At 37.0% G+C, this 27,487-nt stretch overlaps 1 protein-coding gene across 4 annotated transcripts in view; it reads left to right on the forward strand.

Annotated features, from left to right (window-relative positions):
• Positions 1–27,487, forward strand: part of LOC120778275 (neuronal membrane glycoprotein M6-a) — a 64,502-nt gene extending 37,015 nt beyond the window's left edge. The window contains exons 1-6 of one of the 4 annotated variants that reach the window (XM_040110055.1): positions 5,259–5,405; positions 6,746–7,184; positions 23,343–23,502; positions 25,287–25,446; positions 26,194–26,338; positions 27,141–27,487. In XM_040110055.1, coding sequence (XP_039965989.1) covers positions 6,968–7,184; positions 23,343–23,502; positions 25,287–25,446; positions 26,194–26,338; positions 27,141–27,418 — 960 coding nt within the window. In that variant the 5' untranslated portion in view covers positions 5,259–5,405; positions 6,746–6,967 and the 3' untranslated portion in view covers positions 27,419–27,487. Of the gene's footprint in view, positions 1–5,258; positions 5,406–6,745; positions 7,185–22,986; positions 23,212–23,342; positions 23,503–25,286; positions 25,447–26,193; positions 26,339–27,140 lie in introns of those variants that run through there. The other 3 variants (XM_040110057.1, XM_040110058.1, XM_040110059.1) reach the window with 3 other exon arrangements.

Consider the following 27,487-nt stretch of genomic DNA (forward strand, 5'->3'; position numbering starts at 1 on the left):
TTGCTACTTTACCGCCACAGCTATTACACATACATACATATTTATGGTCTAATGCTTAACTTCGGCCGTACGTCCGCCCACCAAAAGTAATGAAAGGAAATTATTATTATCTTTTTTTGCGCTAGTTACTATTTTCTTTTCTTTACTTCTATTTATTTTTTTTTTTTCTTTTCTTATCTTTTCTTTTCCACTCACTTATCTCAGTGCTTATTTCTTTTTTTTTGTTTTTGCTCTACCTTCGTAATTACAATTTCTGTATCGAAGACTTTATAGCGTAAAGTGGGTAGTTGTATGGCGATGCGCGCTCTGCTAGGCTTCGTTGTGCCTTCTTCTACTCATTCATTTCAAGCAGCAGGAATTAATTTTCTGCTATGCTTCCTTTCAGCGGCAGTGACTGTGGCGACAGCGTCAAATATTTTCTATGCACACGCTAACGTCGCTATTACGACTGCCTGCGCCATTTCCGTCATAACCCGTTCGGCATAGAAACTATCTACATATATACTTGTGCATAAGTGCACATATGTATATGCCATATGAAATGTTCCCTGTATCGTTATGAATTGCAACCGTGGACGCAGCCGAGAAGCATAGCGATGCTTTGTCATTTTTGTCATCTTCACTAGCGGAAATGTCGGTGATAATTCTCTCAGCGCGACGGACGGATGCATGTCTCCACGCGCAGCGTCGGCAAAACGGCGGTATCATAGCACGACCACGACCACCAGCACTATTTCCTTGTGCGCCGCCTCTTTCCTTTTGTGCTGCAAATTGTATCCTTTAGTTGGTGCAGGTACACGCGCCATAGAAGCCAACCAGCAGTTGTCAGCACACTTTGGTTGTGGTCGCTTTTGTCATTTTTGCTTTATTGCTGTGGCCAACCTGCTACTTCAGCATGAGAAAAAGCTACTTTGCGCGCTTTAATCCACGGCAATCATAGCAATCAAGGTACAAAAAACCCGATTCATGTGATTATCAGCATTATCATTACCATTTGCGTCCACGGCATCTTCAGCAGGTGCTTTCATAATTTCAGCGTTTATGGTGTAAATGAACCATTCCAAACGCCGACGAAGGCGCCATGAAGAAAACGAAGAAGAAACAGCGCAAAAAAGCTTAAAAGAAATATTTCATCATAGTTTTCATGCAGTCAGCGAAATTATGGAGTGCACGGCATAAGAGTAAAGTGTGCAACAATAAAAAAGTCTGAATACTTTCCACGCCACTCACATACTTTTCGGGGTATTTAACTTTATGAAAATAGTTTTCCTCCGACGTTTCTTCTGTACGTGTGTTGCACGTGTCCCAGCTCGCTGCACATAACCACAGCAAGACGTAATCATACCGTTATACATACATATGTATGCGGCACCTTTAGCAGCTACACACCACATACAAAGCATTGCTGCCGCCATCCAGTACAAGTGCACAGTGTTGCGGCTACACCCACTTTATTGAATAAGCTCGCACAATATGGTTTTCATATGAGCATGAACAACTAAAAAACCGACAATTACAGTTTGGTGTGAGTGTATGCGCGCCACAATTTTTATTCATATAGGCTTACTGCGAAAAACTGTAGATATTTTCATGCATACCTATTTTACACAGTACATCACTTAAGTCCACCTCATTTAAATTCACTTGCCAATACTCAATTGCAGGCAGCATTCATACAATATTTTGAGCTACTTGTGCCTATCCACATGCTTATATATATGTGCTCGCACCCAAGCGTTTTATAGACAGTTGAATGGCATTGACAGTGTGTAGAGGCATTACAAGACGGCAGTTGCAGCAAAGCATTGTAATTTTTTAAAGCCTGACTCTGCAGCACCACTTTGCTTTGTTTCGCAGTTGGCCATGCAGGTGTTCAAACGACCCAACCACCGCCTACCACCCAACAACGTCAGCAGCGTTTTATACTGGTGCATAGCTGGAATTCTCTTCAACCCATCTTTATTTTATTTACTGTGCTGAGTTTGAAGTACTGTTTTATTTTCTGCTTTTTGGTAGTGAAGTGTGAATGCACTTAACGCTAGAGAGTTTGAGTATGAATTGCTCTTCGATGAAAGTAAATAAAATCGTTGAAGGAATAGTGAAAAGCAATTATGAAAATATTTCGTTTTAATTAAATTTGATATTTACTTAATTTTGAACTGCCTCGAAGGTGGGAAAAGTTTTGAGGTAATATGCTTTGGTACAACTAATGCTATATTTATAGCTGAGAAGCACAAAAAGCATAAAAATTACTTTACATTTTTAGACACATACAACTATGTACCTATATCTATATCAAGTCGCTTCTAAAGTTCGCAAAAAGTGTTGACGTTCTGTACGCCAAATACTTCAGCTCAAATTAGACTGAACCTCCATCTGGCATTATTGAGGACCAGTAGGTCTATGTATGGCGTGACAGCCGGCCGGAGGGGGTGTGTCCTCATCGCCATGATTTCTACCCTCATGGTCATCTGAAAAAAAAACCTGCTATCTCAAGAAGCTACAAAACGGATTTTTTTTCACAGAATGGCGGCTACTCAAAAATAAATATCGATTTTTTCACTCATTTTTTAACTTTGTCAAATTGTTTAGTAATTTTACAAACTTAAATTTTTCATTTTTTGTTGCTTCCTGTGATAGAGATCTCTTTAAAGAATATTCATACATTTTCGGGTGATTAAAATTTGAGGCAAGTGCATCGAAAAAAGTAGTTTCGATAAAAACTCGTTTGAAGTTTCGTCCACAGCTCCAACCGGCCCATTTTACATGACTCTAAAACTACTATAACTTTCGATAAAATCAGAGTTTTGAAAAATCAATTTAGGGAGATATTCTTGAATATCCAAACTATTGAATTATATAAAAACAAAAAACAATTTTTGTTTTTTTTTAAATTTCTAGACTAAAATACTCCCTTAGAGCGTTTTCGTGTGAATTAAAAATAATCGACTTTTTTCATATTTCGAAAAAATAAAATAAGTTTTTGAGCTACAGCTTTCTAACTGGACTATCAAAGTGCTGCCAGGCCAAATAATTTAACTTTTTAGGTTAAAATTCACCTATTATTTAATGTTTGAGTTCAGTTTAAATCCAGGTGCGAGACAATTTATCATCATTAATGAACTGTTGACAGCAATTTTTAGTAAGCCAAAAGCCGTTAATAATAAATAATTTTTCGAAACCTTTATATGCCAACATGAATAATTGATGATGGCTGAATGAAATAAATTCAACAATATTCACATTTACGTAATTAAATATTTACATGCAAGCAAAAATTAAAATGGAAATTTTAAACTAATAAGTATATACCATACGTATTAATTTCAATTCATTTTTTAAGCATAAATATTAACACACGAACAAAAGTGTTATAAATATACATATACATATTTATATACCTAGGAGCTTATATATTAAAACATTAAAACGAGTTAAAGGACTAATTGGAAGTCCATGCAAATCAATCGTGCAAAAAGCACTTTATTCTTTCTAAATATGGAGATATATACACTTTGCATCTACATACAATATCCAATAAGATCTATACACTTTGTATCTACTTACATGTATACCAAACTATCCATACCTATGGGAAGTTTTCCGAGCATTTTTCAGGCAGAAGACTTTGCCATAAGTCGGTGCATAGAGATAAAACTCCAACGCAACTATCGCAAGGAATATATAACCATATTTAGCGATAGTCAAGCGGTACTTAAAACAATATCTGCCAAGAGCTGAAATCGTTACTGTAAAGAGTAGGCTAAAAACGGTATTGGCAACAACTCGAAGGCATTCATCATATCATTATCGCCTTACCAACATCTAGCAGTATATTGGAATTTATCAATATGCTGGGGCTAGGGCTTTTGTGATTTAGGAGAGGGCACAATAGACCTAAGGTGGGGGTGCAATCCTCATCAACATATATATCTTATCTTATTTTGTTTTGCATGCATTTAAACCAATTTTTGAAGCATTCTGATTGAGGTATCTCAAAACATGCATTCCGAACGCATCAACCGCCTCTTCAGGTATCTTAAGTTGCCAGATTGCAACACTAGGATAACTAACTATTTAAGACATTGATTTACTGTATTGTTTTTACAGGTAAAAACTATCGAAATAAAAAAAAAAAAAAACGATTTTTTTAAGCATTTCACACTAGGTGTGGCACCTTAAATAAACTGTCGTAGACATTTTTAGATTTTCTGTTATTTGTACAATTGTTTTCAATTTCTTAAACATTTAATTGCCAATCGACGCTTAACCTAAGAACTTACGCTGTGATCGGCTAAATTAACCCATTGACTTTAGATGTTAACACATTGCACAGAGTCAAGCAACGAGCAACAGATGAGTAAGCAATATTACGGACGAAAAGCAGAATTAAGAATAAAGAAACAAGCATCGAAAATAAACAAAAACAAAAAAAAAACAACAACGAAAAATAAAGTGTACCACTCACTGCTTTAATCAAGTTCAAGAAACCAGTTCGGAAGCAACAAGCGTCAAGCGTCATTTCAAATACCAACCGTCACACTGCTGATCAGCTGGCTTATTTCGTTGACGTTGCTTTGTGGATACCTTTATTGGTTGTGGAGCAGAGAGTGGGAGTGCTAAAGTAAGTGTGGAAAGCAATGCATAGAATGCTGGAAGTGCATACATACGATTATGTATGTGTGGGTACTGAAACACTTGATTACTCAACATCATTCAATGGAGTTACAAAGCAAATAGGTAAAGGTTTTTCAACACATACAAGTATATGTACATACATATGTATGTATGTTCAAGTGCATGTACTGTATCGTGTATTGACTTATTGAAGCGCTAATTTGCTGTTTTTCAATTACAGTAGGTAGATAGCAGTCGCAGCCCAACAAACAGACATACACATGTATGTACCTACTTAACAACAAACAAATAAACTCGAAGCTGCAGTGAAGAGCGCACAAGAGTACCGCAGAGCGCCAGTGAGCTGGGTACTGAATAGGGTCTATAGTAGTAAACTTCGTGTAGGGAAACCGGCTACAAGTGTGCAGTCAACACATGCACATACAATACATACACATACATTCGCACATGTGGGCACGAAGGGACGGTACTTGCTGTTAAACAAAAATGAGTATTAAGTAGCAATAAAAAATGAATAAAATGATAATGATCAACTAATGCCGGCCGTTTCATTTCGCTTCGTTTCGCTGTTGTACATATAGAGTCTAGTACTGGCGAATCAGTTCGAAAGTGAAGCGCAAACGAATCGAAAGCAACAAGTTGCTGTTGTCGCAGTCACAAACGCTTTCGTTGTTGGTTTATTTAGCAGAAATAAGTTGAATGTTGCCGTTGCTGTTTGTGCGCTTGTCAACGTAAATTTCGTGCAAATAAAACGTAACGCTGTGAATGTGTGTGTTTATATCGGCCGTTAAATTTTCATTATTATTGCTGCAAATGCGGGTTGGAATGGGTGCATTTTTGTCGGTCACAAAGTGTATGTAGCTTTGGCGGTTCATTGTGAACTAGAAACATGCAAAAACACATACGCATACATATATAATTTTGCTTTTTTTACAATGCCAAGAAAAAGTATAAATGTAGTTAACGTTTTCCATCTGTTTTGTAATTAGCAATGAAACGTGACGTATAAATTTATAATATATTGTATTGATGTGCGGTTTGATTAAGCTTGTATGATTCATAAAAATAAACGGTATACGCGATACAATGTAAAAAGGGGAGATCAAAAATTGCATGTGAAATAAAAATAGGTGTGAAAAATAGTGCGAAAATGTGTAAAATAAAAAATTAAAATAATCATATGTTTTTATGAATTTCGAGAAATAAAAAAATCGTATATTGTAAATTAATTAAAAATAAAATAAATAGTTCAACAAATGTAACGCTGCCTCTAAAAAGCCAAAATTTTTTTCAATATTAAAAAAATCATATAGATAAATTTGAAAAAAATATTAATAATAGAAATTAGTAATAAATAATCAAAATAATAAAAATATAAGATATAAAGATAAGATAATTAAAGATAATAATTAATATAATTTAATAATTAAAATAATTAAAAAAAATAGTGAAAAAGAAAAAAATAGTCATAAATTAAAAATAAAATAAATAGTTTAACAAATTTAACGCTTCCGCTAAAAAGCGCAAAATAGTCTTCAGTATTAAAAAAATCGTATAAATTAAATAAAAAAACATATAATAGAAATTAATAATAAATAATAAAATGAATAACAAATAAAAAATATAAAATAATTAAAAAAATAAAATATGTAGTGAAGTAGAAAAAAATTATTTGTTTTTATATTTTCCAAACTCAACGCGTTCGCCAAATATTTTCTGGTTCCTTTAATTAGTTAGTAGCACAACAAATAAAATATTTTGCATTTATATGAAGCCAACTACAACATTTTGTCAAAAATTAAAAGTTTCACTTAAGAATGGGGAAGGGCACAGTAGACCTAAGGTCACGGTGTATTCCTCATTTATTAATCTAAGAATAGGCAAATATTGTACAGTATTGTGAAGAAAGTGCACAGTTCCAAACTAAGTTTCTGCAAAATATTACATTTTTGTGAAGCCAACTACAACATTTCGTCAAAAATTAAAAAATTGCACTTAAAAATTGGCAAATATTGCACAGTATTGTGAAAAAAAGTGCACAGTTCCAAACTGTATTTGTGCAAAATCGGTTGATTAACAAATATCTATGTTTTTCCTCTCGTTTTAGCAACGTTTATTGTCACAAAATTAAAGAAAACCTAACCAAACGAAATAAATATATTTAACTAACGACGGAAATTTATATTTACACAATTTCCGAAAAATCAACACAAAAGTATTAAAACAACGACTGAGTTTAGAATACATACATAAGCATACCAAAGAATTACGCCGATTCTTGTCATTACGCTAAATCTAAAATAACGACATACATATAAATTTATGCGTCATGCCTTCACCGACAAAATCGCTAAACCAACGCGATCGTATACGTGATCCTCGAGAAGACATCCTGCTCGAAACAAATTTCGAAGATGATGGCATATTAACACGTGCCTACAACAACAATCCATACAATGGGGGCACAGCAATACACAATCGTCGACGCAGCACCTACCGTTCAGATCACTCTTTGGATCGCTATACCGAGCGTGGTGGCGATGAAGGTAAATCTAAATGGCGGCTTCTCACATATGCAAGCATACGTATAGTTGTGCACTGATTTTTAGCGTTAAATTGTTGCTACAATTATAGTAATATACACCGCTTAAACTAGCTACTGGCACAAAAACAAACGTGTTTGCATATTTTTAAGCAGTTCTTTTTCTTTGTTGCAAAATTGCGTAATTTGAAAGTCGTGTAATTTAGACGTTTGTAATATGACACTTGCAGTTAGTGTTAAGTGCTCAAATTTTACGCCTTACGACGTCACAATTTGTATGCTTCTATTGTTGTTGGCATAATTTCGACCTTCTGTTGACACACTTTATTACAACGCTGCTAGAATGCTAGTATTTCAGTGCGTGTGTGTGATTTTATATTTAATATTTTATAGTTTGACGCCTTGTTCTGAGGTCATTAGGTTAATTCGCCTTCTGTTATGAATATTTTTGTTGTTGTTACACAGTCGCATTATTTTCTTTTAATTTTGCTAAGAAATTGCACTTTTACGTTCACAATGTTTTGTATTTTTTGTAATTAACCCACAGTTATTCCAATTTTTCCCAGCCTTTTCACTCTCTTTCATGTTTTACTCAATAATTCGCTTTACCTTAACTTTACTATTTACTTTATTGTCCCCATTCAATACCTACCGTGTTTTTTTCATTATCTAATATTTCCTCATTCTTATTATCTCTTTGTTATCACACAACCCATTTGCCAACAAACCGCAATACCCCTTCTCTATCTTATCATCGCATTAGTTATCGCACTCCACACAATCAGAAGCATAGCAATAAATTTCAACATATTTTCTTTACTCTCCCCCAAAATGTAAAACTGTTTTAGCTCGTAGGCTTTCGTATCCCCAAACACATATACTACATACTCGTACTATACATATACACATACATTTTCACTTACATACCTATACAGATTATATACATTTGTATAGTAATCGCGTTACAAACTTTCCTCGATGCGTATCACATCAATTTTGTGCTCGTCTGATCCAATACTTATATTGAGTCACTTGCAAGCAACTCCCCAGCTTGCTGAAATGAATCTCCAGCTTTTGTTAAGGTGCCTTAGCACACAAGCTAGTCGACGCCAACAGCTGCTGTAGCCTGTGTATATGGCCTTTGATATGAGCACGCATTAATACAATTTGTTTTGCTGCAATAATTATTTTATTTACACCGTGAGAAACGAAAAATTTCTGTGAATTTGACTAGATGATTCATCGAACGTGTGTTTAAAGCGTACATTATCTGTAGGTAGGTGTGCATATTAGTCAGCAGCAAAAATTTCAGATAAAAATGTTGAATGGAATTAATTTAAGTGTAACGAGTTGGTGGTCAATGATGTCATTGGGACTAACATTTATTCCTATTATTAGTGCTTTCATAGTGAATTTTCATATTTTATTACTAAGACTACTGATATTAATTATTATAAGCTTAAATGCCACAATAAACTCGAGACCACATACCCTCACGTTTTATTTGGAAGGTACGGTTTCAGGTCACACTAAAAGAGAGTGGAAGACCCAATAGCATGCGGCTCACCAGTGGAACTTACATCATCTACTCAGACAGATCAAAAATGGCTAATGGAGTGGAAGCTGGAAAATATGATTATGGTATCTCCCAGGCGGAAGTCTTTGCGGTCAGGAAAGCGGCTTAGGTAGCAAACATCGTAAGAGACAGCATAAAAGACATATATATAGTTGTATACGGCGATAATCAGGTGGCAACTAAGGCAATAATTTCACATCGCATTACGTCAAAGAACGTCCTTCGAAACAGAGAGGCAGTATATGTAGCGGCTGCTGGAAATCGGCTGCATATATACAGGATTCCAGTTCACAAAAGAATTCCGGGAAGCGAAATAGCTCGTATTATGCTAAAAGAGCCATCCGCCTGGCTACCGAACAAGTACAGAAATACTTAAGTCTCTAAAAACGACATACAATAAAATTTTTGAAAGAACTGACTGACGGAACAAAGCGAGATGAAATGCTTTAAGTACAAGAGCTCCGTAGCAAAACTCAAATACTTTTTACTCACACGATCTGGAAAGGACTGCCGGACGGTTGTTGACCTCTTGACTGGCATCACATGCGGCCAGATGGGCATAAGTCACAACGATACATGCAGAAAGTGCTGGGAATCTGTCCAGCATTCTATATGACGAATACTTCACTAAAACTAACTTAAAATTAGCCTATAATTAACCAGAACCTACATCAGGCATTACAAAAAACCAGTATGTCTATGTATAGCGTGACAGCCGGACAATATAAACTAAACAAAAAACAAAACTTTAAAGTCCAATTTTTGACCTAAGGTAAACTTATTATTAAGCTTAAAATACGCATGTAATGCTACGCGTCCTTGAGCATAGGCTGTTTCATAGTTAAATTTCCAACTTTAATTTCTTTCAGTGCACTTTTCATTATAATTATGCTATCTCTGCCTGTAGTCATCACTTTGGCAGTTGTTTTGTGCTCAATTCTAAATGTGAAACTTTATTAGCAGACAACAGTAGTTGTAGTCAATGAAATCACCCACAATTAGTCTTCACAATTGCCGACATTAGTTGACTTATAATTGCTTAACTTGGTCCATTGTTGAACTTAAGGGTCAATTATGTGATGTTTGTCAGTGTGATTGAATTACATTGAAAACAAATAGTGTGCCCACACAGATCCACACATAAAACCACTTGTGCGTGCATATGTTTCAAGTACTCTCAGGCAAAAGTGCAGAGTTGAAGACACCACTTATGCTTTTGCATAAGCGCTAGCTTAAATAACATATAAATAATATACTTATGTATATGGTAAATGTAGATGTATATAATTAAAGTTGGCTAAATCTGGATTTACGCCACACAAAGTGCAGTTAACTGCGCGTACTTAAGTATAAGTGATGTATAGACAGCTATATAAATCAGTTAGTATAATTGTGGTCATTGTTATTATTGCTTTAAGTGCTCTCGCGTGTATCATAGAGCTGTCTATATTTTGACTAATTATTTTGGTAACTTAATATATTGCGTTAAATTGCTGCATTTAGTGCTTAATATAGTTTAATTGGAATTTGCTTGATTAGTCTGAAATTTTAGTACAAATATTTCAGTAATGATTTGGAAGTTTTAATTATATTCTCCTGATTTTTTTAATAGATAAATTTTTTTCTTCAGATTTGTTAATAACATTTTAGCGAAAAAGTTCCGCTGTTTGCATATACTACATGTAGAGTAACTTATTATTATTTCATTGGAGCCTTACTGGCACAACTATGTATGTGAGAGTCTAAAGAAAGCGAAAGATGGCACTTATTGGTAGTACTGGTAGAAACTATTGAAGGAGAGGAGTAGTGTGAGCTTCTTTACGGTTGGGTCAAAGCTTAGAAGGAAGGTTGGTGGAGGCGTATATTGTCAGGAACGCTCTATCAACTTCAGTTTCAGACTTTCTGACTATTTCAGTCTTTAGGGTAGCAGTAGAATTACTGCTCCGGAGGGCAGTCACCTTCAGATAAATAACTACATTTGTGGGTGCTTGACCGCAGGAGGTCGCAGTCAACTGTAAAGCTGATGAACTGGCAAGAAAGGGTAACCCAGTTCTACCATTAGTTGAATGAGAACGGGGCAGTGTTCCCCAATTGATCGCAAGAGATCAAGTGAGCTATTTTTCCTCAGTAAAACCTTTCCTTAGCTGTGAGCTTCTCTTTGTAAGGTTGAGAATTTTATCAGACGACGGCTGCAGAAGCTGTATGCAAGACGACGATATGGAAAGATATCAGCACTTCCTTCTTAATTTTCTTCGTTTGCGACTCAAACATTTGGGAACTCAAACTTTCAGATATCCTACAACATATGGGAATGGAGATTTAAAGTGTGCGCAAATTTTTATTGTAGTCGAAGTGCGTTCAGTGGTTCAACCTAACCTAACCTCACCTAATGACCTCCGATGTTTATGAATGTTTTAGGCCTGCCAAGTAATCGGTCCAGCAAATTCACCATTTAAAAGGTCCATTTTTGAGAAAAACATATTTAAAGATAAGCTGATTGCGCCCATTGAACTGAGCGATGATAGAAGGCTGTAACCCGAAAACTGTTTGAGACATCGATTTAAAATTATAATAAGTTATTTTTTAAGCTTTGATTTATCAACTTAATGACGGCATTATTCATTTAAAAGTGAGTGAAATTAAATTAATTTATCATGCGCAAAACCACAAAGCATTTCATCGTACGCCACAACTCAATTCAATTAAGCATTTATCTTAAATGCAATTACCGCTATAGATATATATGTGCATGTAAATATATAACAAAATGTCCCATTTGCATTATATAATTATATACACAATCGAAGTAAATGCGTGGAAAAAGCGAAGAAAGTGATTTTATTTAAGCAATGGACAATTTCAGATGCAAACCGCAAATAATTCACCAAGCAATCATTAAAAACGCCTGCCACATTACGCGCAAACTAAGAAAGTAAACAACAACAACAAGAGCAGCAGTATACTTAGAGCAAACAAAAACACCGACGCACCGATGTACTGATAAACCAGCAAACGAACAAAACGTTGAAAGCATACAATTGAGCTTCAATAGCGATTGCAAATAACAACAGCAACAACACTAAGCAATGCCATCATCAAAAACACTCAGCACCAAAAACACCGTCATGCTCCAACTAAATGATATCTTTCTACTGATATTTTCAATACTACGATGCTTATTATTTATACGCTTGACTGGCGGCGGAGGACGGGGGTAACAGCACAGCACGATTACGATTCTCCCATTTTTCATGCCCAAAGTGTGATTACCGTGCGCACTGTTAGACGCAGGCTAGCAATTTCGCCCATTTGTCTGACTGCCTGTCTGTCTGTCTGGCATTGTAGAACTGCAAAACGAGTTCGCACACAATTGATTTCCTTCCGTTTTGTGACACGTCGTAATGTACATATGTGCGTTGCATACTTAAGTAAGCGCTGCTGGTGGATTGGGAGTACTGGTTTGCACCTCTTTATATACACAGTACAGCGAAAGGAGAAGATGTTGTGATAAGAGGTTGCTAGACAGACATGCAAGCAAATGGTGAAATCAACAAACAACAAAATAAAACAAATATTAAGTAAGCTGACAGATAAACAAAAACAGTTATATAAATATATACACATGTATTTACAAACAATCGGCCGGTACTCAAGGCAGGATGTATAAATCGGAAATATTTAGGTATTATCTTTTTTCAAATTAAAAGCGCTTTTTCAACCGAAATATTGAAGAATTATTATTAAATAATCAATTAATTAATTAAATATTTCATTTGAAAGTAAATCTTTAAAGTATTAAAAATTTATTCGAATATCTCATATTTCAATTTTGTTGAAGAAATGTTTAGTTTTGTGGTAACATATCTCTCAAATTTTCAACACAGAGCGACCGTGTAGGTTTTTAAAATCAGAAATAAGAAAATTTGTAATGTAAGTATTGTTTTTTTTTTTTGTTTTAGTTAAAAATCATTATATTTATGATATGTAATATCGGAAAAATATTAAATCGACCTTCAATTAGTTATTACTGATATCAACGTTAAAGCTTCGTTCGAAGTGTAATAATTCATTGAAATTTAAATTCTTCTTCATTGACACTTTTTCCCCACAAGGAACACCGCTGAAAATGTAACATATTTAAACACCAATACTTGCATATTTAAGGTGTTAAATTGCACACAAATCCGAGGAAACAAACACCTGCTGTCGCGCTGCCCTGCAATTACTTGAGTAACAATAGCCAAGCTGACATTCGTGTTTTATGCCGCCATTTAAACTCTGCTGCTCCCACTTGTGTATGAAACATGCAGATGAATGGATATGTATATATGTATGTACATATACATACATACTTGTACGTTAGTGCTGTAGCCATCAATGTTGTTTTTGTGGCGCATGCAGGGCTGCTGCCATTAACATAGCCATTACCATTACCGACGCCATTTCAAGTAAGCCAACAGGGCAGCATAGAGTCTTTTGACGAATCGACATGCAAATATCATTATTTTAAGGTTATTGGCAAAAGTCCTTTACGCAAAGCATATTTACACATATGGTCATTGAAATAGATACACATCGTTTAATAATTGAATAATTTGTTTTTGGTTAATAAAAACTCAAATATTTCAAATTTATGGTTTCTACTGAACAACATTACATATGTACATAATTACAAATAATTTTGAGTATTTGGCTGAGTTTCTGCTCCTAGTTATATGTGTTGTTGTTGTTGCAGTGACAGAAGACATTCCTGCAGAAATTTTGAGGAATGGTGCCGAGCTGATGACAGTCCTTGACCGCATAAAACACGAGTCCGTTCCGGCTGTTTAGATCCGGCTGTCGTTGAAACGGATTTATTCCTCGATTTATATGGGTCGTTTACCTCGCTGTTGTTTCTGACTTAGGGCAGCTGAGTGTCTTCTCACCGTTTTTCCGTCCGTCAGTTCAAGTGCTATTTCTAAAAGCTGCTAACAGTAATAAAATTTGTATATATGTATGTAATATGGAGTTAGCGCGTTCCTCTTTCAATGACGATATACTTATTCATACAAAGAAAAGTATGTGTGTGTTCTATTTGCCGTTAGATTGCTATCCAAATATGCACAAATGCCGAGAACTCAAACAAACCATTGGTGTTTTGGACGCCTCCACCGCCTAAATATTGTCGCACTAACGACAACCAGCAACAGACAAACCATGGTAAATAACCACCAACGTGACAGCATCATGATCAAAAGTAATAGCTGTGGCAGCCGGAGTAATATCAGCATAAAGCCATCAACAACCGAGTGTCGATGTTGGCCGCTGATTGTGGCTGCACCCTAAACGTAGCAGCCGGCAAATGCACCACTTAACTACATATATGTAAACAAAGTTAAAGTCGACTTTAGATTGGGTAGCGGAATGTATGTGTGTTGCAGTTGCGACTGCCACTCATCGTTCGCTGATCGCCTGGATAATAGTAATCGAATTAGTGACGGCGTAGATGGTGGTAAACTGCCAAACTAAAATGAACGAAAATATTTGCGCCACAAGCAAGAAATTTATTTTTTTTTTGTACGTGGCACATTTTAATGCGACAACAAGTTAAATGGTAGTGCAATTAAATTTTTTTTTGTACAAACGGTAAAAACCATAAACTGAATGTTTTTGACGTTTTATGCGTTTCAAGAATATTTACAGCACTTCATCAGTTGCAGCGCACTTTTGTCTGCACACACACCAAACTCCAAGCAATGATAATGACTCTGTTAACTGTACACAAAAAACTGTGTTCATCTGTCATTATTTGTTTGTTTTTGCATATGTGTGCACTCGCCTTTTGTTTACTTATGTGTGTGTTTGTATGTGTGCATCCTTTTCGCCAATTCGCATTAAATTATGTCCATCAGCAATGTTCATTTCGCGCACAATATTTTACAATTAATTACATTTTATTTGTTTATTACAATGCCATCAGTCGCTTGGAAGCTTTAGTTTTCACACATTTAAATCGCACAGCTGATAATGTTTCATTTTTGCATACGTACAGCCTTTTGTGCCCGATTATTTACGGATAAAATTGCCATTATTTTAAAGGTAATGAAGTAGATTAATACAACGTTTGTTTCGAATTAAGAAGAGTTAATGCATTCGACTGAAATTGTTGGTATGAGAAAAATTAATATGCATTAATAAGCGGCTTAAACTAAGGTAAATTGTGTAAATTATCGCAATTTTAATATCTGAATCATATCTGGAATTTAAAAATTTTCACGATAGATGCTAAAATTCTCACATTGAAGCTTAGCATCAAATTGAAACAAGCTATTGCGTCGTTCAAGTGATTTCGTTTTTTTAGTGCAATTTAACCACAATTTAACTAGTGTAAAATATATTATGAAATTACTACTATGATCAAATTTAAAGGTGAAATTTGTCCATTTCGTCTCCTTCAAGTTAATCCTCTCTTCCAATACACTTATGCCAACGAATTTTCCAGTCATCAAAGCAATTGGAAAAATCCTCCGTCGTGATGGCCATCAGACCCTTCTTCGATTCAGCTTTTATATCCTCAATTGAGTCAAAACGGTGTCCTCGGAGTGGTCATGTGAATTTGCTGAATAGCCAGAAGTTACACGAAGGTAAATCAGTCGAATGCGGTGGTTGCGGCACGAAATTAGTTGAAAATGTGGCGAAATGAGCACGAATAGCTAATGCAGTATGGGATGGTGCATTATCGCACTTCTTTGTTCAATAAATTCAGACATAGTAAAAATCGATCATATTGACTATATCATAGATGTATTACCAACTTACAGAAATTACCGATTCGAAAAACACGCGAAGTGCCAACTTTCAATTTGAATTTTGGTATATAGCTGCAGTTTGATCTTTTGCCAACTTCCATAAGAGAAAATAAATAAAGTTTTTGATCCTTGTAGGCAAAAGGGGTCCGAGTGGATTTCGACATCCTTTACATTTTTGTAAAAAACCAAATTTTCGTCACCAGTAACGATGCGCTTCACAAAATGGATCCCTTCTTTGACGTTTGATAAGCAAGTTACGGTCGTTAATGCGACGAAGCAAATTTCGTTCTGTAAGAACATGAGAATGCCATATACCAAGCTTCGAAATTAATGCTTGACATTTCATGTATTTGTGAACGGTGAGCTAGATAAATTTAATCTTTCAGCAGTCTCTCGAGTTGTTATTCGATGATACCATGCACATCACACAATCTTTTCCATGCTTGAGCTGCATTTTTACACTTTTGATAGTGAAACAGTAAGATATGTCGAAGAATATGTTTTCGATTTTTCATCTTCGCATCAAACGAAAACTATTCTAAAAAATTTAAGGAATTTTTTTACAAAGAAGCCTAACTTATTACTTGCTCAAACATATGAGCGGTTAAGTGGTTCAGTTCGAAGTTGACTGCAAAAAAATTCAATAGGTCTAACTATTGGTACGTAACTAAATTACTCAGTGAACGACCCAATAGCTATATTAGACTAACCGATAAAGAACATGAAAACATTTTTATGCGCTTTTATGCTAAAATAAGTAAAACCAAAGTTAACATTTCTTCTTGTTTTCTTTTCTTAAGCTAAATAACTTTTAAACCGCCCTCGGGATTATGCCATGCTATAAAATAATGACAGCAAATAAAAGCTTTACATGTTTAAAAAGTTATGCATTATCTAAAATTTATGAATATTTATATACAAGCAAGTTTAGTCTAAACTTATATCCACACAGAGCACAGCCTTCAATACATTATGTTCAGAGCTTATTTTACCAAACACTCATAATTTCATCCGAACATGTTACATTACAATGATTAAGTATGTATAATAATTCTGTCATTTACACAAAAAAAAAATACACTTCTTGATTGACGTGGGTGTCCCGAGAGCATACCAAGGGACCAATATCCACATTAGCTAACTTCATATTTTCTGTATTTTTCACTTTCTCTTTTTAATTTGCTCCACAATTGAGTCAAAGGAGCCCAACACATCAAAGCAATACAATGTAATCTCGTACAACAGATGGCTTGCTTTGAGAACACAATACTTATTGTGGTGTATTCAAATGTTGCCATTTTCTGAAATTTAAGCCAATTTCATATACAGATAAACATACATGCAAATTTCAGCTTTTCATAACATACACATATATGTATGTACATATGTATGCTCATACAGATGGTGTGTACATAGTAATTTTCGTAAGCACACGTTTGCCTTTGCCTTACGCACACCAATAATGGATGTAAGCCATCAGGCAGCAGTTCAACCCATTCGGTGAGCAATCAATCTAGTCTGACAAATCTCAATGCACGCAAAAGTTAAACGGAGAGAGCATATGTAAGAGAATTGGCTTGGCATACAAAAAGGATTCATGTACATCCTTTATTGTATGTGTATACTTTTATGAAAACGCTTACGAAGGCAAAACTCATTCGACTATACGTAGGTATATATATGTACCATAGTTTGATTAAAAAATGCACAAACTACATAACGACCCATTAAAATTCTTACAAAAAGCTTTTGACTTCAACTATGTCGTTAAGAAATCGTTACGCTACAGATCTTATAATACAATTTCATTTTGTTTTGCCCCCAACAAAAGAAGCTTCGACTGCACCGAAGCTACAATACCCATCACAAGCATATTTCTTATAGCAAAAAAGGGAATAAAATTCTGTGTTTTGAACGGTGCTTAGATGACCCTCGCGCCGTGATGTTATGTAGTTTAACAGTCGCTAGGTGATTTCGCGGGAAGCTGGCTGCTAGTTGGTGCTATAAAAGAAACGCGTGCCTGGCCAGTGCTTAGGTGATCCTCGCGCCGTGATGTTATGTAGTTTAACAGTCGCTAGGTGATTTCGCGGGAAGCTGGCTGCCAGCTGGCGCTATAAAGGAAACGCAGGCACCATGCCGTGATGTTATGTAGTTTAACAGTCGCTAGGTGATTTCGCGGGAAGCTGGCTGCCAGCTGGCGCTATAAAAGAAACGCAGGCACCGTGCCTGGCCAGTGCTCCGGTAACTGTTGCGCCGTGATGTTATGTAGTTTAACAGTAGCATGATGATTCCGCGGGAAGCTGGCTGCTAGTTGGCTCTATAAAAGAAACGCAGGCACCGTGCCTGGACAGTGCTTAGATGACTTTCGCGCCGTGATGTTATGTAGTTTAACAGTAGCATGATGATTCCGCCGGAAGCTGCCGCTATAAAGGAAACGCAAGCACCATGCCTGGCCAGTGCTTAGATGACTCTCGCGCCGCGATGTCATGTAGTTTAACAGTCGCTAGGTGATTTCGCGGGAAGCTGGCTGCCAGCTGGCGCTATAAAGGAAACGCAGGCACCATGCCTGGCCAGTGCTTAGATGACTCTCGCGCCGCGATGTCATGTAGTTTAACAGTCGCTAGGTGATTTCGCGGGAAGCTGGCTGCCAGCTGGCGCTATAAAAGAAACGCAGGCACCGTGCTTGGCCAGTGCTTAGATGACCCTCGCGCAGTGATGTTATGTAGCTTAATAGTAGCATGATAATTCCGCGGAAAGCTGGTTGCTAGTTAGCGCTATAAAAGAAACGCGTGCTTGGCCAGTGCTTAGGTGATCATCACGTAGTTTAACAGTCGCATGATGATTCCGCGGGAAGCTGGCTGCTAGTTGGCTCTATAAAAGAAACGCAGGCACCGTGCCTGGCCAGTGCTTAGATGACTTTCGCGCCGTGATGTTATGTAGTTTAACAGTAGCATGATGATTCCGCGGGAAGCTGGCTGCTAGTTGGCGCTATAAAAGAAACGCAGGCACCGTGCCTGGACAGTGCTTAGATGACTTTCGCGCCGTGATGTTATGTAGTTTAACAGTAGCATGATGATTCCGCCGGAAGCTGCCGCTATAAAAGAAACGCAGGCACCGTGCCTGGCCAGTGCTTAGATGACTTTCGCGCTGTGATGTTATATAGTTTAACAGTGGCATGATGATTCCGCGGGAAGCTGGCTGCCAGCTGGCGCTATAAAGGAAACGCAGGCACCATGCCTGGCCAGTGCTTAGATGACTCTCGCGCCGCGATGTCATGTAGTTTAACAGTCGCTAGGTGATTTCGCGGGAAGCTGGCTGCCAGCTGGCGCTATAAAAGAAACGCAGGCACCGTGCCTGGCCAGTGCTCCGGTAACTGTTGCGTCGTGATGTTATGTAGTTTAACAGTAGCATGATGATTCCGCGGGAAGCTGGCTGCTAGTTGGCTCTATAAAAGAAACGCAGGCACCGTGCTTGGCCAGTGCTTAGATGACTTTCGCGCCGTGATGTTATGTAGTTTAACAGTAGCATGATGATTCCGCGGGAAGCTGGCGCTATAAAAAAACGCAGGCACCGTGCCTGGCCAGTGCTTAGATGACTTTCGCGCCGCGATGTCATGTAGTTTAACAGTCGCTAGGTGATTTCGCGGGAAGCTGGCTGCCAGCTGGCGCTATAAAAGAAACGCAGGCACCGTGCCTGGCCAGTGCTTACATGACGTTCGCGCCGTGATGTTATGTAGTTTAACAGTAGCATGATGATTCCGCCGGAAGCTGCCGCTATAAAGGAAACGCAGGCACCATGCCTGGCCAGTGCTTAGATGACTCTCGCGCCGCGATGTCATGTAGTTTAACAGTCGCTAGGTGATTTCGCGGGAAGCTGGCTGCCAGCTGGCGCTATAAAAGAAACGCAGGCACCGTGCCTGGCCAGTGCTTACATGACGTTCGCGCCGTGATGTTATGTAGTTTAACAGTAGCATGATGATTCCGCGGGAAGCTGGCGCTATAAAAGAAACGCAGGCACCGTGCCTGGCCAGTGCTTAGATGACTTTCGCGCCGTGATGTTATGTAGTTTAACAGTAGCATGATGATTCCGCGGGAAGCTGGCTGCTAGTTGGCGCTATAAAAGAAACGCAGGCACCGTGCCTGGACAGTGCTTAGATGACTTTCGCGCCGTGATGTTATGTAGTTTAACAGTAGCATGATGATTCCGCGGGAAGCTGGCGCTATAAAGGAAACGCAGGCACCATGCCTGGCCAGTGCTTAGATGACTCTCGCGCCGCGATGTCATGTAGTTTAACAGTCGCTAGGTGATTTCGCGGGAAGCTGGCTGCCAGCTGGCGCTATAAAAGAAACGCAGGCACCGTGCTTGGCCAGTGCTTAGATGACCCTCGCGCAGTGATGTTATGTAGCTTAATAGTAGCATGATAATTCCGCGGAAAGCTGGTTGCTAGTTAGCGCTATAAAAGAAACGCGTGCTTGGCCAGTGCTTAGGTGATCATCACGTAGTTTAACAGTAGCATGATGATTCCGCGGGAAGCTGGCTGCTAGTTGGCGCTATAAAAGAAACGCAGGCACCGTGCCTGGACAGTGCTTAGATGACTTTCGCGCCGTGATGTTATGTAGTTTAACAGTAGCATGATGATTCCGCGGGAAGCTGGCTGCTAGTTGGCGCTATAAAAGAAACGCAGGCACCGTGCTTGGCCAGTGCTTAGATGAAACGCAGGCACCGTGCCTGGCCAGTGCTCCGGTAACTGTTGCGCCGTGATGTTATGTAGTTTAACAGTGGCATGATGATTCCGCGGGAAGCTGGCTGCTAGTTGGCGCTATAAAAGAAACGCAGGCACCGTGCTTGGCCAGTGCTTAGATGACTTTCGCGCCGTGATGTTATGTAGTTTAACAGTAGCATGATGATTCCGCGGGAAGCTGGCTGCTAGTTGGCGCTATAAAAGAAACGCAGGCACCGTGCCTGGCCAGTGCTCCGGTAACTGTTGCGCCGTGATGTTATGTAGTTTAACAGTCGCATGATGATTCCGCGGGAAGCTGGCTGCTAGTTGGCGCTATAAAAGAAACGCAGGCACCGTGCCTGGACAGTGCTTAGATGACTTTCGCGCCGTGATGTTATGTAGTTTAACAGTAGCATGATGATTCCGCGGGAAGCTGGCGCTATAAAAAAACGCAGGCACCGTGCCTGGCCAGTGCTCCGGTAACTGTTGCGCCGTGATGTTATGTAGTTTAACAGTCGCATGATGATTCCGCGGGAAGCTGGCTGCTAGTTGGCGCTATAAAAGAAACGCAGGCACCGTGCTTGGCCAGTGCTTAGATGACCCTCGCGCAGTGATGTTATGTAGCTTAACAGTAGCATGATAATTCCGCGGGAAGCTGGTTGCTAGTTAGCGCTATAAAAGAAACGCGTGCTTGGCCAGTGCTTAGGTGATCATCACGTAGTTTAACAGTCGCATGATGATTCCGCGGGAAGCTGGCTACCAGCTGGCGCTTTATAAGTAAAGCAGGCACTTTGCTTGCCAAATTCTGGAATAGCTCACACTTCGCTATGACTCTTACCGTGATTCCGATCGTTCGATTTTTCCTTCTGGGTGTAACATACTTCGTGGTAAATTTAGTTTACCATGTTAAGGGTATAAATATGCGACACCAAATTAAAAATTGCACGTTTCAATGTGTTTTTCTGAAGCCTCTTTCACAGGCAAAATTCTTTCCTCAAGCTTCTGCAGATATGTTTTGATTTTTTAACGTTTACATTGAAGAGATGTAGAAAAAATTGATATGAAATGAAATTTATGCAAATCAATGAACTGCATTGAAAAGAAATACATGCCTGTACATACATATGTATGCGTTGAAAATGTGTTACAATGTTGCTTTGACTTACATAGATACAAAAAACGGCTTGAGGTTTCAAGAGGAAAAATGTACGCCACCTATTGAACTAAAAGTGCGGGTGGCTTTTGCAACTACCCAATATATGCTCGTAACTATATTGATATGTGGAGGGTATGAATATACATACATAATAAGTGTGTTTTCTGTTTAAGAGTGTTGCTTTTGATGGAAACAAATTGGATTCATATCTTGATACATGCACACTGAGAAGAATATAGGATAGGATATACATGTTGGCGTGCAATTTTGTTTTGTGAATATAAGATTGTGGATTAGCTTAAAGTTTTATTTTCATTTCACTTCATATAAAGATTTGCCAAGGCAAAACATTTTTATTTATTTTTTCTTGAAAATCTTAAATTAAATTATTATTTATTTTTAAATACATATATGTTGTGTCAAATGTGTATATAAACAGCAAAAAAACTGAATAAAATTGAATAAAAAACCTTGAGATGTGCTTCTATATTATTCTGAATAAAGTAAGATCTATTTGCTTAGCCACCGCGAGCAGTATTTTTGTTGTTTTTTTTTTATATTACAAATACAATCTGAAACTTAGATTTTTTTTCGCCTGGAGTTATTACTCACAACATTATTAAACATGCACTTCATACATTAATACAAATTCGATTTTATGATGAAAATGAGCATTGAAATCAAAGTCACTCATACGCACCGTCAAACATCGCTGCAAATATTTTTATAACTATTGGTTTGTACTTTATTGCATTTTCAATATTTAAAGAAATTTATTTCAATTTTTAAATTAATTATTCGATTACTTTGAATGAATACCTACAAATAAAAAAACAAAAAAACTACACGATTTTTCATTATTTATTAACTACGCAAACATGCTTATGCATACCTACGCTGCCTTGCTCCTCCTTTACAACCAATATTAGTCTACTAGAAAACATATTTATTTCTGCAAATATGTACTTATGTATTTATTCGAGCTATGCACACTATCGGTGCACCATGTTCTTGTATTTGAAATATTTTCGTTATTGCGTCTTACGCACTCGAAGCTGCTTACCGGCACAATTTACAATTTCATAGCAAACACATACTACTGTGGTCGATTTTACACTAATTTTTTAACTTTTTGGATTTTTTTTTTTTAATTTACGAATTTTAATTTTTCTTTTTTGTTGCTTGAATTGATATAAAGAATATTCATGACATATTTCAAGTAAATCGGCTGATTTAAAGGCTGATGATAGAACTTAAAATATTGCAACTGCTTCGAGAAAAGTAGTTTCGAGGAAAATTAGTTTAAAGTTTGAAATCATCTAAACCGATACAGTTTCCACAACTCAAAAATGGAGAAAACTTCGGAAATAATTTGAATATTTAAAAATCATATGAAATTATGAAAACAAAGCAAATTTTTTAGACTAGAATACCCCTTAAATTAAACGCATTCTCATATAATGCGCAATCTAGGGTGTGCTTAAAATTCTTTGAAAGGCAATGCCATACAAAACATACACCATATACCGTAATATACAAAAATATGCACACATACCATATTTGAAGCTCTTCTACCGTTTTGTGCCAATTTAATAGTATTGGCAACCCAATCACCGACAATCAGCTTGCAAGCTATTCAAATGCTTTGACTCCTGGCAGCCTCTACATAATGTGATGCGATTTAATACAATTTGTATGGAACACTGAATACCCGCACAATTTTAGCCATTCATACATCACTACTTAGGATCTGAGTCGTGCTGACTCAAATGCCTGGACATAAATATATATGTATACTCGTTTATGCAGTCGCTTAAGTATACCCTTTATGTAGTGTATGTAGTTGTATATATAAACTTAAACTCATGCCACCCCTGTAACTTTGTAACACACTTTCACCGCATTTCTTACCTTCATTACAGGTGACTGCTGTCAATCATGTATGTCCCGCATACCATATGCCACATTAATAGCGACGCTCATGTGCCTGCTTGGCGTCGGCATATTCTGTGGCACGATGTATCGAGGCGCCTCGTTGACGGTGATTATGATGGATCAAGTGTTTCATTTACATCTAATTTGGTGAGTATCTAGTTAAGGCGTTACATAGTTGTAGACTTGTGCGTATGCGGTATGTTCGTTACAAATCTACCGCACTCTAAATATGCTGACCATGCGTAATGGGTCCAAACGCATCTGGTTGTTGTTAATTTCAACCGAAATGTGACAGAGTGACAATATGCGTTAATTACAAATACATCAGCGCTGCTCATTACCGTTGATCTAAGGTATTTCGATGCGCTGGAGTAATATGCAGCTGTTTATTACACTCTTGAGTTTGAGTTTGAGGTGTACCGCCTTACTTTAATTGCGTCTTTAAGCGCGTTAATTACTTGAATTTGCTAAAGACTTCGTCAGAATTTTCTTCATAATATTTTTCACTGAGTTTTGAGAAAGCGCCTACAACGGCTTAAAGCTTCATTAAACTGAAAGTTAATATTAACTTTCAATGAAATATATTATTTCACTACAAACTAACTCTGACAATAAGAAATTATGTATTATAAATATGAAAATTAGAAATAAAAATTAAATAATTAACGCTCTTCGTCATCAAATTTAACCACATACATGATATATAGCTTTTCTATTTTTCACTTTGAAGCTTTTTTCTCTCAATTATGGTGTTATTTTCATTTATTTAATTTATTGGTTTCTTCTCGGAGTAGAATTTTCATTTGCCTTACTGAAATACGTGGTATCGGAGAATCCAGGATCTTTATCACTCTTGATTCCATTAAAATGAACCCCAAAGCCATGATTAGACATATTGTCCTATTACTAATTGGAATATCAAACTTAGTATCAACTGATCAAATTTTACCCGTACCGAACAAAAAAAAAACAATATTTTTACGGTTAGACATTTTGCACTTTATTTTGTAATGTCAACCATTGTACCACCTGATCAAATTTGATCCGGACTGATAAAAAGAATACATTTTCACTGTTGGTCATATTGTCATATTATTGAAAGTAAAGTCGACCTTGGTACAATCTGCTCAATATTGACCCGGACTGCCAAGAAAACTACGTCATTTAATAAAAACCTTTATTGTCACCTTCAAAATAAACCCAATAAAAGAATGTCATGATTAATCTAATTTTTTTTAAACTTCATATAAGCGTCAGCTAGATTGGCTTTCAGTGTCTTGAGTGAATTTCGATTTTTTCGGTTTCGGCTCATTTGCGGAGCGCCATTCGCTAAATGGGTGGACAATTTCGAGGTCATACTCATAAATCGCTTTGATGAAGTTCAGGCTCGCAGACCTACAAGTTTATGGATGATTTGCCTAGAATTTCGATGTATCATTTTTTATATGAAAATTTAATTTAATTTTTTTTATATAAAAACTTTCCAAGAACTTTCAAGCATTGTCCCTAAAACAGATTTTAGTAAAATATTCGGCTTTGGTACCATAGAAGCTTGAATACCTTGTTATAAACCAGAAACTCAGACCGAATGGTTTATAAAACTGCTCCACGAATTCAAGTACTGTTCTTCGAATGGTGACTGAATCAGCCATTATGCTCCAATTAATTTTTTTAACAAAAAAACACCTTATCACTCCGCCTCCTCCAAAATAAAAGACGAAACGCATATTTTATAAATTGTAGATATCACATCTTTTTTATATTACATAAGTGTAATTGTACATAAAATATTTACATAATGCGGACAAACGACATTTTTGTACAAATATAAACTCACTTACATAAAAACCATAGATACCAACGGAAAACCGCTCGGGTATCTCTTCAACTAATGTAACCGACTCTAATTGTGCATTCATTTAATTTTACAGGATTGAAGCGATTCAAATGATTTTCGTCATAATTGCTGCGGGAATGGCGGCGCTTGGCTTCATGATACTCTTCGTTGGTTTCCTCGCAACTGGAGCGACACGGTACAAGGTCTATCGCGCGTGGCGTTCACGAGTGGGTGGACGCATCTCGTGCGCAGTGGTAAGTGAAAAGCAAAAAAAAAAATAAAACAAGTACTACAACAAAACTAAACCAAAAAAAATGTTTGCCAGTCAACTAACCAACCGTTGGAAGACAGCAGCAGACAATGTTTTACAAATACACGCACAGACACACACATACATACATACATACAAGTTAATAACATGAAACAAAGTGAGTCGCATAACTGATTTGGCTGGCAGGAAGAAGTGAAGTTCGTGGCTCAACGCCAATAGACAATCAAAAAAAGTATAAATATTAAGATGATGCGACATTTTCACTGCACCGACAGTGTCTAATGCAAACAAAACAAAGCACGCGAACTTACAGCAAATAATGGAGTAAGAAAGCTTCAGTTTCAATGAACTGACTAGCGAACGAGCGAACTACCAGCTATTGCTTATTTATATAAAAATTCCGACGGCGGCGACATCGACTACTTTTACCGACAATTAGAAACGAATTTCACCCGCGAAAAGTTTCCAAACTTAATTAAGCGTTGATCAAAGACAAAAGAAGTCTGCAATTGAATATTGTCTGCTCATTTTTTTCATTGTAACTTTGCTTGCTTATATAGTAGTTGTAAAGTGAGACGAAATGGCAAAGTTAATTGCAATTATTTACGCTTATGCGTACTTGAAATAGCGTGCAATTGTTTGTTTTTGTTGGTTTGTGAAAATTTACTCCTTTTACTGCCGAGGAAAAATGTCATAATTATTTCGCTTTATTTTCTAATTTTCTTTACAGTTCATGGGCATCACATATCTGCTAAACTTCGTTTGGATATTGATTCTATGCTTCTTGGTCATAGTCACCTTCATCTACACCATGTTCTGGAATATGTGCTCAAGTGTGGAACGTTCGCTCAGCTGCATCGATTTAACACAATTTCGTAAGTAGCACTGTGTGATGTCAGTGGACATCCTTTCCTTTTTGCTGTTGATATTTGAACTCGATCTGAACGGTATAAAAAGGACTCTGTCTAGATTTCGATTGGTCAATTTGAATGCAACTAAATTTTATAGCGCTCCGATCTGAACTGTATGATATATGAGGATTTCTTGTCGAAAGAAATATACGAGGATTAAAGTTAAATCTTTCAGTTTATATGGCAGCATTATGCTATAGTAGTCCGATCAAAAAAAAATTTCCGGAGATTATACCGTTGCTTAGGACAATAACGCCTGTCAAATTTCGTGAGGATATCTTGTCAAATAAAACGATTTCCCTATAAGACCACGCTTTTGATCGTTCAGTTTATATGACAGCTGTATGCTATAGTAGTCCGATCTGAGCAATTTTTATTTATACCGTTGCCTAAGGTAATAATCCCTATCAAATTTCGTGAAGATATGTATCTCGTCAAATAAAAAAGTTTTCCATGTAAGACCTTGTTTTTGATCGGTCAGTTTGTATGGCAGCTATGTATATGCTATAGCAGCACAATCTGAAGAATTTTTCTGAAGATCATACCGTTGTCTTAAACAATAATCCATGTAAAATTTCATAAAGATATTTTGTCAAACAACAAAGTTTTCCATACAAGCTATTGATTCTGATCGTTCAGTTTGTATGACGATCACGATTTAGCCTTCCACAATTAATATATTAACTATTAATTGAAAAACTAATAATATTACTTACTCCAATTAACATACTTTATCCTCCTTTTCTTTCTTACTACTTTCTTCTAGATTTCATGTTCCCGCCAAACACAAAACAGGAGGATATGAAAATCTGCGATAAATATGAGATTAAAGCCTTCTGCAAGGATGGCGTCGAGAATGCCGAAGTCATGTTTATACTCGCTACATTAGCTGCCCTACTCGTCATACTCAGTCTGGTGCACTATCTCATGTGTCTGGCTGCCAATTATGCGCACATCAGAGATCATGAAAAATTCCAAGAATTACAAGAGATTCAAAATCTCAATGAACTCGAGTATAGCGCAACGTCAAAGGATCGTTTCTAGGACATATTTCAGAAGATTCATTTTGAGCTTAAAGAGAAATGAGCGAACAAAGCAGTGGAGAGAAAATTA

This window comes from Bactrocera tryoni, chromosome 5 (assembly GCF_016617805.1).
Source record: "Bactrocera tryoni isolate S06 chromosome 5, CSIRO_BtryS06_freeze2, whole genome shotgun sequence".
Lineage (NCBI taxonomy): Eukaryota > Metazoa > Arthropoda > Insecta > Diptera > Tephritidae > Bactrocera > Bactrocera tryoni.